General features: G+C 42.5%; 1 protein-coding gene across 2 annotated transcripts in view; it reads left to right on the forward strand.

The window, feature by feature from the left end:
- The first annotated feature begins 1,636 nt into the window (after nucleotides 1-1,636).
- LOC115765508 (POU domain protein 2) overlaps nucleotides 1,637-12,799 on the forward strand; it is an 11,270-nt gene continuing 107 nt past the window's right edge. Inside the window, exons 1-3 of one of the 2 annotated variants that reach the window (XM_030709125.1) lie at nucleotides 1,637-1,777; nucleotides 5,602-5,658; nucleotides 11,379-12,799. The exon at nucleotides 11,379-12,799 is cut by the window's right edge and continues 107 nt beyond it. In XM_030709125.1, coding sequence (XP_030564985.1) covers nucleotides 5,604-5,658; nucleotides 11,379-12,790 — 1,467 coding nt within the window. In that variant the 5' untranslated portion in view covers nucleotides 1,637-1,777; nucleotides 5,602-5,603 and the 3' untranslated portion in view covers nucleotides 12,791-12,799. The remainder of the gene's footprint in view (nucleotides 1,778-5,601; nucleotides 5,659-11,378) is intronic. The other variant, XM_030709126.1, reaches the window with a different exon arrangement.

Raw genomic sequence — 12,799 nt, forward strand, 5'->3', positions numbered from 1 at the left:
AAATTATGAGCATTTCTTCCATGCAAATCCAAAGAAATATTAAACTTCTAGTCCTTTTTCTTAGATTTCCCTACGACAAAGTTAACAAATAATTAATTATACAATTCTCGAATCACTTCCATTATTTGCAATCATAAAAAAAGTTGGTATTTTATATATTAAAAGCGTCTATTTAACATTTATTGAATTCTGTTCAACTATTTCATAGAGTTTTGCATAAATTCTCTGCGCTTTGTCTGTTTAAATGAATAGAAATATTCATAAAAAAAAATTGTATTTATTAAGAAAACTAGAAAATAAAATTAATAACTAAAATTATAGTACAAATAATTGTGAAGAAATGATCACAGAAAATACAACAAAAATATTCCCCACCTCCTAAAGAAATTTGGCTCAAAAGCATAGACACACACACACACACACATGCATGTGTGCACATACATATGTAAATAGCATTGCATACATCTGCATTCTGCTCAATTCCTTCCATTTATATACTAATGCACACACACACACAGACACTCATGCATATATGCTCCATGTAAAGTCCAATAAGCTCAAACACCTTTACTCGCTCACGCACACACACACACACACAACATCTTAATTATGATGTATGTACTTGAGTGCAATAAGAGAAAGCACAGGGAATATGCAAAAGAAACAGTTAACGGCAAAACTGCGCAACGTCGCAGCGCTGCCTGCATGCATGCATATAGAAAGAGTGAGTGAGTGAGTGAGTGAGAGAGCGAGAGAGAGCGAGCGAGCGAGTGAGTGAGTGAGCACTGGCCACACCCATTAAACTCAAACTCTATGCTAATGCACAAAACTGTGCAGGGGCAGCGCAGAAGGTGCAGGCCAGTCGCCAAACAATGACAACAAAAGTCTAATCAGAATGCAGGCAACACACGCAAATACGTTCCACACTCACACAGACGCTCTAACGGTGCAGGGTTGATGCGCTCGAGTAGCTCGAGCTACGAGTTGCCAGTTTGAGTGCAAAGCCGTAAGCAAATGTATGCCAGAGAGTGAGTGTAAATGGCAACAAAGAAAACTAGGCAAGAGGAGAAAACAAAAAAAAATAGAGAACTACAACTACAACGACAACGACAACGACAACGACAACTGCTGCTGCAAATCATAAAGCATGCACTCACACACACACGCACACAGTGCTGCCTGCGGCGGCAGCGAACGTAACTGCAGCATTTTGTACCGTTTGTCGCTGGCTGCGCGTTGCCTTCGTTTTTCAGTTGCATTCGGCAAGCGAACGAAGTCGGTTCGGCACAGGCAAACGCAGCCGCCAATTGTTGTTGTGTGTTCTTGTCATTATTGTTATTGTTATTAAATATTTAAATTGAAAAACTAGCTGGCAACGCTGTGCGCGCGCGCGTTCTGCTGTGACTTGCAAATTACGTAGAGCACATTTGACAGCTCTCACATTTACATAAAAAACAACAAAAATAAACGCACCAGTGCCAAAAATTCTGTGAAATTTTGTACATGCACAAAATTATATATTCATAAAACTGAAAAAAAAAGAAAGAAAAGCGAAAAAAACTTAAAATGATGGTGCTACAGCAGCAACAGCAGCGCCGCTTATGGGATGCCACCAAAACAACAACAACAACAACAAGCGCAGCCGCTGCCGCCGCAGCAACAACAACAACGCAAGCAGAGGCCGCGGCAGAGGCCAGCAACAAATTGGAATTGGATAATGCGGCCGCAGAACGAAGCGTGCGTCTCATCAAGCAGCGCAAGGATCTTGAGAACTCATGTAGGCAAAAAACACAAAACAAATTCTCAATTAATTAGCATACGACAGGGTTGCCACTTGGCGCAAGCTTATCGCGGCGTTGCCAGATGCAGCTTTAAAGCTAGGCTTGACTCCTAGACTGAGCTCTGTTCTTTTTTTACGTTTTTTTTGAATACTTTTTGTGTGTTCAAATGTCTTGTGATTTTCTAGTTAATTAGGCTTACTAAAAGTTTACTCAATAGCTTTCAAGCTTAATCTAGTATCTTTTCAAGCTGTGCCTAAAATAATTGTGGGTCATTCCTAAAATCTGATAAATCTGGGCCTCTTCAGTGGATATCATGGATGGATTATCATATTCATATTCATATTGAAAATGAATCAATTTTCAACTATTTTGCTTAAATAACCTTATTTTGATGCAACAATTTTTAAAGCTTTCACCTAAAAAGCTTGATTTCAGTTTTTGTTGAAAAAGATTCAAATAATTTTTAATACTTGAAGGTTTACATTTCTCTAGATTAATTTAAATGATTTAAATGTTGGGCATTTGCAAGTTAAGTAAACAAAAGTAAAACAATTTTAAGCAAAATAGAAACAAGCTTTCAGGCACAATAAAAGCTTTATAAGTTTTGCAGTTCCAGCTTCATGTTTTAATGGAGACTATAAAAATAATAATTTTTCTTAAGATTGTATATTACCTGAATTAAAAAACTCTTAAAGCACATTAACGAGCTTTCAGGCAAAGCTCTTTTGTGCAGCTTTAAAGCTAGACTTGAGTTTTGTATAGCGCTTTTCACTTCTTTTGGGCTATTAAATAAAGCTTTAATATATTTATATAAATTTATTTAGAATTAAGAGCTGAAATCAAGAGCATTTTTTGTCCTTAAAGCTTCACTTATTCTCATGAAAACTCAGAGAAAAACTTTACTACTCTAAAAACTTAGTTTAGGCTTTTATATACATATTAACTAGGAAACAGTTTATGCCCATAAGAAATCGTAATCAGGTCTTAATCTTCTTGTACCTCCACCTCCTTCTCCCTCCACCTGTGGCTTTCACTTTCGGAAAAATTGTGCAGGAAAAACTCAACCTTGCAACCAAATGCCGCCAGAGCTGATTACAAAAGACGCACGCCCGCACCTATTGAATTGTGAGGCATAGAATTTCGATTTCCATTTTCATTTTCATTTCCATATCGAGATCTTCAATTTCATGGCATTTGGTATAGTTTTGATTCGGCATCATGAGCGGCATCTCCTGCTGTTGCTGATGCAGATGCCGCACCCCACTGTGCGTGTGATCATTATTTTGTTGGCATTTGCATCCCGCACAGAGTCCTGTGGCCGTTGTCCTTTTTTACCTGTGCCTCAGGTATTTGCATTCACACACACACACACACACACACACAAAAGGCAAGGCACATCAGGCATATGTCCTTTAAAAAATGGGCAGAGAAAAAAAACAAAGCTGCGTCTTCTTTTTTTCTCACTGTGAGGCGTGCAATTTTTCCTTAATTTTCCTGGTCATAAAAAAGAGAAGAAGAAGAAGAAAAAGAACACCACAAAAGCCAAATTTTGTGTAATTACATTTAAGCCTTAGGTGCAAGGAAATGCCTTTGCCTTTTTAATTGCCTGAAGGCAAAATAACACACACACACACACAGACACACACACAAACAGTGTGTAACATGCAGATTAGCGCCAAGTCTTTAATGTCAGAGGACTTCGAACACTGCGAGAATTCGAACCGGCAACCTCCCACCATCCATTACGAGTGTCCAATGGGGTAATCTGTATATTTATAATGTCAGGCTGAAGCATTATGCACAAGGATTCCAAGGCATTTCGTCTGCCCATATATTGTCGTAAAAATATGTCGCCTTTTTTTACCCAATCCGAGTGTGTGTGTGCGTGTGTGTGTGTGTGTGTGTCCTGCCCGCTTAGTCAAGTATGGGACACATTGTTTACGCCCCGGGGGAGCTATAAATTTAATATCTACTTTGCAAAGCAAAAAAACCCAACAAAAAACTCGGCCACAGGGTGGACACGACGAGGCCGGAGACACATATGTGTGTATTCAAAGTAACCTATGTGTGTGCGTGTGTGTGTGCGTGTGTGTGTAACTGGATTTTGCATAGATAGCCAGAGAAATAGTTCCATGTGCTGGTTAGATATGATAATGCCCCAATAAGCTATTCTGAGTAAAGATAAGCAAAGAGAAACTAAACGGGAGTGCACGACTAAAAGATACCCCAAAACCTAAGACCTAGCTTTAAAGATGAGCAAAGGGCGAAGATATGCGCAAAGTGAAAGTGAGAAGTCGCTTTTCGACTAGCAGATACCCTAGAAACTAGTGTGAAGTTGCCCTTAGAAGCATTTTAGCTGCCTTTCATGCAAATACACACACTATACGATATGCCTCCTTATGTAACTTGGCTGTTTATAGTCCGATCTCGATGAAACTCTCAGAACTGAAATACTTCATACAAAAATGTATATATACCAAAGCGCCAAGACCTATCCTTAAAGCTGAGGAAAGGGCAGACATATGCCAAATGTGAAATACTTTGAATCTGAAAATCGTATACAAGAAACTCTTATAGTTATAGCTCTTATAGTTCTCGAGTTATGCTTAAAAAAGCATGTTACCAAATCGATATTCAAGATCGTGACGCAGAGCATAAAGTAGATGCTCTCTAGAATCTAATCCAAATCCTAAAGTATCGATATATTTGTACGCCAGAAAACGAATTACAAATGCAATTTCCTGTTCAAACTTTACGATTTAAAGACTTCCAAGTATTCAAGTTTAATTTGACTTCATGCTGATTTCATCGCTGAGCTGTTGACGTGACGTTTGGCAGGCATAAAGCGAGCGTGAGGAGCTCTTAAAAACAAGTTTACAGCGCTCGCTAAACTCGAAGGACACCACTCAAAGGACATCGCTAGACAAGGAAATTTTTGCATGTTACACTGAAACGAAGCACCGTAAATACTAATGGACATTTTACGAGCCAAGTGGACAGAGGGCAGCCAAGCAGACCAAATGGACAAACGATGACCAGAATGTGTGTGTGCACGTGTGTGTACGATTGTGTGTGCAAGTGTGTGTGTGTCACAGACACTCGCCAAAAACAGACAACACCCAGACGAAGACCCCAACTGCAACCACCAAACAGAACTGCGCTGTGCCATAAATTGAAAGCCGTGCCTGCAAACAGGATGCAGGAAGCGTGCAGCACGTTTTGGGGGAGAGAGTTCAATAATCGATAAACATTGTAAAGTTCAATCGATAGACAACGGTGCTATCGATAGATAAGACTCGATGATCTGTCGATAAACAAGTTTAAGACTTTGAAATATATTAATATGCTTTCCATGTGCAATCGATAGACCTCAGCATGTGCTATCGATAGACAGCTCAAAATTTATTGATAGACAATGCAATACTCTCTCGATAAGCATTACAAATACAACTCAATACCCTATCGATAAATAACTTTAAGCAATTGACAGCTTAGTACTACAAGTATCGATATGCATTTCCATATGCAAATCGATAGGCCACACTCTGCTCTATCGATAGGCAGCTGCAGACCCTATCGATAACTAAGAGTAGTATAACCTATCCATAGATCTGTACTGGCATATTCTCTCGGCAAGTCTGCTTGAAAATTCTTCTTTTTTTTGCAGATTTTTATTTAATTAATTTGAAAATACCAAAATTAGTTGTAATTTCATTTTGAATTCTCACATTTCGTGGAATTTCTTTGGCAAACAGCCTGCTCGAACCGCAAGAATTTATCATTTACATTTGGTTCTTTTTTGTCTTTCATTTCTTTGCAGTTATGCGACACATGTCAAACTCACCGACACCGCCATCTCCCCTGCGATCTCTATCAGGTATGCTCGTAATCCTTTGCCAACATTCAGCAGACATGCACCAAAATGAAAACAGAAACTATGTTTAGGGTTACGATTTGCCATTTTTGGTCGCGTGGAACGTGGCTACTTTGTGGCAAAATTGATTACTCACACGGGCTACGTAGCCAATTTATTGATGTCTCTCTGTACGGTTGGGTCGGGGCTGCAACGGGTAGGGAGTTATGGGCAAATTTTATAGTTTTCTGAAAAGGATATGCAACAACAGCAACAGCAACAACAACAACGACAAAGACAACCCCACATCCGGCAAATGCAGCTCGAGGCGAAGGATGAGCCTGAGGCTCAGCCCGAGCTCAGAGCGTGCCAGTCGAGTGTCTGTCACTGGGTTAGGCGCTCGGGAATCGGGACTCGGGCTTAGGTAGCCGCTGCTGCTATGCACGTGACTAAAGTGCGACTCTAAAACCCTTAAATGATATAGGGTCCTAGGCAGGCACCAGAGTAAATAGAAAATCAAGTCATTTTCTACTAAATTCTTTGAAAATTTGAATTAAAATCTGCGCTACACAAAGTTGCAGTGTTGAAAAGTGCTAAAAAAGTGTTTTCAGGACGCTTTAAAGAAGAAATCAATCAATCAATTTTCTACAAAAATATTCGAAAAATGCAATTGAAATGCGCATTAAACAACTTTCAGTGTTGCAAAATGCTTATTTTTCAAGTGTTGGGCGAAAAATTAATTTCAGTGTTGGAAAAGCCTCATGTTAGACTTTCCGAATAAAAACTTAAGAAATTCACAAACACGCTTGAAAAATCTTATACAAATGCCAAGAAGAGAATTTCAGTAGTGAAAAATGCAAAATGCATGCACTTAAAAGAATTTTAGTGCTGTAAAAGGCTTTTTCGCTTATTATTAGACAAAAGTTAGTCGTGGGAATATCTAAATACAAGTTCATATACTTATATATCTATAACTATATATAGATCTAACTACTCGACTGTTCAATGAGAATATATGTATATGTATATATATACTTCTATCCCAGTTTAGATTTTAAACAAAAATGTTGCGAATTGTCGTTTTTGAAGCGGTTCCCTTCCCCCTTCCACACACACACACACACAGATGCTGCGTAATGTCGCACACCCACATCTCAAAACAAAGCGCAGTTGCAACCCTGGCGAAATTTGCGGGAGTTCTGAAACTATTCAAGTATGCTAACAACCCCCACAGCATATGCAAAAGGTTATACACACAATGCACACGCACACACACACACGCACACTTTTGACCCCGTCGAACCCCCGCCTGAGTTGTTGTTACCCCGCACCGTCGGGGCGAAACCCTAACAAACAAAATGAAAATAACAATTTGTCAAAATGTAAATTTCGTATCGTCTTTTGGCAACAACTGCGCATTTAAATTTGATTGTGCCAGCAATTATGTAAGCGAGGCGACCCTAACTGATGACCTTTAACTACTCGCCCCCTACCCCCCCCCCCCCCCTCTTCCCTAACCTCCCTCCCTCTCGGAGCATAACAAAGCGCGGCTAATCTATGCAAAAACATGCATAGCGCTTGTTTCGCCCAACCCTCGATGAGTACTAAATTTGAATGGCAACCCTCATTTAAATAAACACTGAACAGGGTTGCCATACACAATTAAACTTGCATTCTCATTGGTTTACGCAAATTAACGGGTCGCGCGTTTATTTAAATTATGTCACAACAGCAAACGACAGCAAACAAACAACAGAAAGTGAACCCTTCATAAAAAAAAAAGGGTTGCTGCCTATTTGAGTTTGGGTTGAAGTGAGGCGAGGCAGGGTTAGGGTAGCCAATCAACTGTTGCTGCCTGCGCCTGTTTAACATATCATTTGAATAGCAACGAGGTGTTAAGCGTGCGGCAAATTGTTTTGGCGTAACCCTAACCACGCCGTCAGGGTTACGCGGCTTTTTAAGTGCCACTTGTTGACTGACTCTTCAAATTCAAATTGCATGCCTCTGCCGCCCCGGGGTTGGGCCCGAAAGGATTAGGTTGCGTGAAGCTAATTGTTGGCCTTTGATAGGGTAATTTGTGCGACAAGCCTCTCGACAATATGATATTATAATCAGCGGTTCCTGTTTGCTTTTCTTTTCTTTTTTTTTTGCTCTTTTTTTTATTGATTGGATGCGCGCTGCTTAAGCGGGGGCGTTACGAGGGCGTTTCGCTTGGTGTTTTTATTTGTGGTTTCATGGGACTTTCAATTTAAAAAGAGTTGAAGTGGTTGCCAGAGGCAAATATGATGAAGGAGTTTTGGGAATATGTAACAGATATATATTGTTGAGAAAGCGTGCAAAATGTAATACAATTGCAATATGTACTTGAATCAAGGGGTATTTTACTTTCGGAAGAACTCTAGACTTTTTTATGTAGATAAAAGTAGCTCAAGCTTTAGCCCATTCTTTAAGCTTGTATACATGCATATGTATACGCTTAACTCGAGAACTATAAGAGTTATTTACACCAAACTTGGTATGCAGTTTCTTGTAGAGCTTATGCTGATAAGAACTATATCATTTTTTGGATAACTACAAGAAAAGTCTGCCAAAATGGTTAAGAACTCATTTTTAGAGGTAGAGCCTTGGGCTTTGGTATATACGCACTTTTTCATGTCATATTTAAGCCCTGAAAACTTCATAAAGAATGGAACGTAAACAACGAAGTTTATCGAGAACGTATTGTTCTGACATAAGGTATAGGCTATAAAGGAAAAAAGGAGCATAGCCGCAGGAAAGTTGGAATGCTCGACAGCTCGGCGCTGCATTCCAGGGTAACTTTTAGTAAAGAAACAGACTGTAAACAACACAGTTTCCTGCCCTGACATAGGGTATAGGCAAAGACAATATAATAACTGATTGTCTGGCTTTTGGAGAGAAGTGGAAAAAGCCATATGAAAAGCCAGGCTATTTGCTTTCTCAGTGTTTACATTGTCTTTGGTATAGGGTATTAAGGAAAGTTAATAATGTTTAAGTTAGCTACCCTGTAATATGCAGCGCGCATAATTGGATAGTTTGAGCACATGCACAGCATACAAATAAATGTATGTGCACATTTGCGTTCGGTTTTATCTTTTCCCATAAATCGCCACGCACTTTGCGCCGTTGCATTCCCGCAAAGAAGGGAAAAAGGGAAAAAAAAAGGCAACACCCCACGAGCGAACAACCCCTAAATGCAGCACCAAAACGAGCGAAGCGAGAGACAAGCGAGAGAGAGACGTGCGAGAGTGCAGCAACACTTCATTTGTCAGTGGAAACATTCACACATTTGGCCATTGTGTGCGACCAGAGGCAGAGGGGCCGGGGCAGTACATCTGCTGAGGCAAAGACAAAACACAGCATCACCTGGTTACCGATTCGATCGACGAGTTGGAGATTCAAACTCTGAACTTGGTGCCTTGTCGCTGCAGGGCCCTACTGCCCGCTGCCCGCTGCCCGCTGCCAGAGCGACAATAGTTTATAGCCTGCAGCTTCTTGACTTTCCGCGTGTGCAACAATGCAACGCGGGCAGCTCCCTTTATTCGGTTTTAGCATAGAAACCCTTTTTACGCCAATCACAAATTGCATTCCGGGTTTTACCCTGTTCAAAAATCATCTAAACATAAAAATGAAAATCCTCGGCTTGTGCGCAATTGTAACGAATTGTTTTGAAAAATGCCAACAACAGGGGGTTGCTTGCAGCGCCAGGGGCGGAGGGCCGGGTTTAAACCCTTATGTAGTTATGTGACTTTTTTTTATTTTTTTTTTTATTTTTAAAGCTGACTGCGTTCTCTGCTAATTATATTAGCCGATTCTTTGCGCTAACAACACAAGTCATAAAAACAGCTGCCCACATACATAATCGGGCGTATTCGAAAGTTTACAACTCCCAACCCCTCCCCCCCGCCCTCCCCTAAACGAACACCCGCATCGAAAATCAAAGTTCTAATCCCTTTACCAGAACTGACTAGCTGTAAAGCCGCTTTAAACAAACCGAACCCCATAAACGAAATCGTTTTAAACAGGTCGAAATTATGGCTAAGAGGGGTTGACGTTATTCTCCAAAAAAAATGCAACATATTTTTTTTTGTAACTTTACAAATTGCTCTAAGCCTGAAAGCGCATTTTCAAAATGGGAAGCTTCGTTTTGGAATATTCGCATATTTATCGAAATTTCCAACATTATTATGCAAAAATTTAACTTAATTTAATGAAATATTTGCCAAAAATACTCAAATATACTCAAAAATTGTATTATAAAAATTATATTTTTTAATTTGAGAAATACGTTTCTCAATTGAAAATACATTTCCTCATAAAATATTAAATCGCAAATGAATTTTCATATTGTTTGCCACACACAAAGAATATTTCTGAACCTTGCGCTTTGTTGATCCTTGACCGAAGTTCGTGTGGATTCTCTTACAGGAAGTTCTTGAATATGCTTTGATATTCCAAATTCTAAAGGCAATTGATGCTCAATAAATGCTCATGACACATTATGAAATTTGAGCTGGGCAGATCTCCAAAAAAAAAAAACCAGAGAAAAAACGAAATATTGAAAGAAAAACGCAAAAACAAAAAGTTGTGAAAAGCTTTCCATGGCTTTCTACGTCCTGTGTGCTGCGTCCTGTGCCGGCGATTTTTCAATTATTATGCATGATTGAATTTTGATCTAGTCTATGGGCCAGGGAGGGGGCGTTCGGGCAGCTGGGCGTGCCACAAAGCAAACCCTTCCGCTTGAGCGTCTATCGGCAATGCAGCAGCTAACCGCAGGACAACAACGCGGCCAAGGACTAAGCAGAAGGCGCATTCAACTGGAAGATTGAATAAAATTTGCCTTAAAATAGCAGAAATATTGAAAACTTGCCCCGAGGCGGGGGGCGTGCCTCTGACCAGTCGTGAAGGCAAGGAGGAGACAGGGGGGGGGGGGGCGGGGGGCTGGTGAATTGGGGAATTGAATTATGCGACGCGTGTTGTCCTGCTATGTCCTGGCTACTTGCAACTTCATTGAGTTGGAAAATTGAAAAAATATATATATTTAACAACAGAATATACATAAAATTGATATAAAAGCTTGCCAAAATTAACCGGCATTGCCCGGTCAAAGTGTTATCACTTCAGTTCAAGCTGAAGCCGAGCTGGAATTTGACAGTCGATCAACCAATCAGTCATTCAATCAGTCAGTGAGTTAGACAGTCAAGCAATGAATCAATTTGTGATTCAATCGTTCATTTAATCACACAGTCCATCAGTCAGTAAGCCCGTCAGTCAATCAGTCAATCGATTGGTGAAGTGGTCAATCAATCATTCAACAGTCAGTCAATCAATCAGCTAATGACTAAGTCAGTTGATCTATCAAGCAATCAATAAACCGGTCAATCAGTCATTCAATCAGTTAGTGAAGCAGCCCGGTTAGCAATCAGTAAGTAAATCAATCAGTGAGTCAGTCAGTTAGTCAGTCAATCAGTCAGTCAATCAGTTAGTCAATCAGTGAACAATCAATAATCAATCAGTCAGCGATTCACTCTATCAATCAGGCAGTCCTTTAAGCTCTGCATCAATCATTAATAAACCAAAGAGACAGCCAATCAGTCTCTCAATCAGTTAGCCAGTCCATCAATCAATCAATCAATCAGTAGTCAATCATTTGCCCTTATGTGATTAAAAACTATTCATATAAAATTAATCCACAAATAACTCAAATTTCCCTCTTTTCTTTACAGACTGCGGCAAGAGCTACGAGGAGGAGGAGGAGGAGGACGAGCTGGAGGCGGATGTGGCACAGAATTTGAGCAGCAAACGCAGCGCACGCCAATTGGATGCCGACATGGAGAACGAGGTGCTCAATTTGGCGCGCAGCGTTTCGCCAGCGGCCAAGCGCTTGGCCCTGGAGCACACGGCCGAGACTGCGCTCGCGGCACAGTCTGCCGCCGCAGCCACGCCGCCCGCCGGAGTGGGCCTGCCGCCAACAGCGCCGCTGGGCTTCGGGCCGGAGGATATGCACCAGGCGCTGCAGCTGCAGCTGCACAGCTACATCGAGATGGTGCGTCAACTGGCGCCCGACGCATTTCCCAATCCCAATCTGGCGACACAGTTTCTGCTGCAGAACTCGCTCCAAGCGCTGGCCCAGTTCCAGGCGCTGCAGCAGCTCAAGCAGCAGCGGGATCAGCAGCTGACCACGCCCAGCGAGTCGCTGCCCTCGCGGCACTATTCCACGCCGCTGAGCAAGTCGCCGCTGCGCAGTCCCTCGCTGAGTCCTGTCGCGCGTTCCATGGAGCCGCAGCAGGCGCAACGCACGCCGCCCAATTCCCTGGCGGCGGCAGGTCTGGGCCTAAGCAGCGCCGTTCTGACGCCCAATACGCCCAGCATGCAGCAGCAGCAGCAGCAGACGATGACGACGACGACAACTGCCTCGAGCACGCCCAAGCCGTTGGCTAGCGGCGCCACAGTGGCCGCTGTGATGGCCACCAAACTGGAGCAGTCACCGGAGGAGACCACCGATCTGGAGGAGCTGGAGCAGTTCGCCAAGACGTTCAAGCAGCGTCGCATCAAGCTCGGCTTCACCCAGGGCGATGTCGGCCTGGCCATGGGCAAGCTCTATGGCAACGATTTCTCCCAGACGACCATTTCGCGCTTCGAGGCCCTCAATCTCAGCTTCAAGAACATGTGCAAGCTGAAGCCGCTGCTGCAAAAGTGGCTGGAGGACGCCGACTCGAGTGTGGCCAAGTCGGCGGGCGGCGTCTTCAATATCAATACGATGACCACCAATCTGTCCAGCACGCCGGAGAGCATATTGGGTAGGCGGCGCAAGAAGCGCACCTCCATCGAGACGACCATACGCGGCGCTCTCGAGCAGGCGTTCGTGCTGAACTGCAAGCCCACCTCGGAGGAGATCAATCAGCTGTCGGAGCGCCTGCACATGGACAAGGAGGTGGTGCGCGTCTGGTTCTGCAATCGCCGGCAGAAGGAGAAACGCATCAATCCCTCGCTCGATCTGGACAGTCCCACCGGCACCCCATTGAGCAGCCATGCCTTTGGCTATCCGCCGCAGGCTCTCAACATGTCCAATGGCGGTCATGTGCTGCTCGAGGCGGGCGGATCCCATTGCGGCAGCTCCATCAGCTCTGGCGAATGATTTGCTGCC

Source organism: Drosophila novamexicana, unplaced genomic scaffold (assembly GCF_003285875.2).
Source record: "Drosophila novamexicana strain 15010-1031.04,08,12 unplaced genomic scaffold, DnovRS2.1 tig00000974-arrow-arrow-pilon, whole genome shotgun sequence".
NCBI classification, from domain to species: domain Eukaryota; kingdom Metazoa; phylum Arthropoda; class Insecta; order Diptera; family Drosophilidae; genus Drosophila; species Drosophila novamexicana.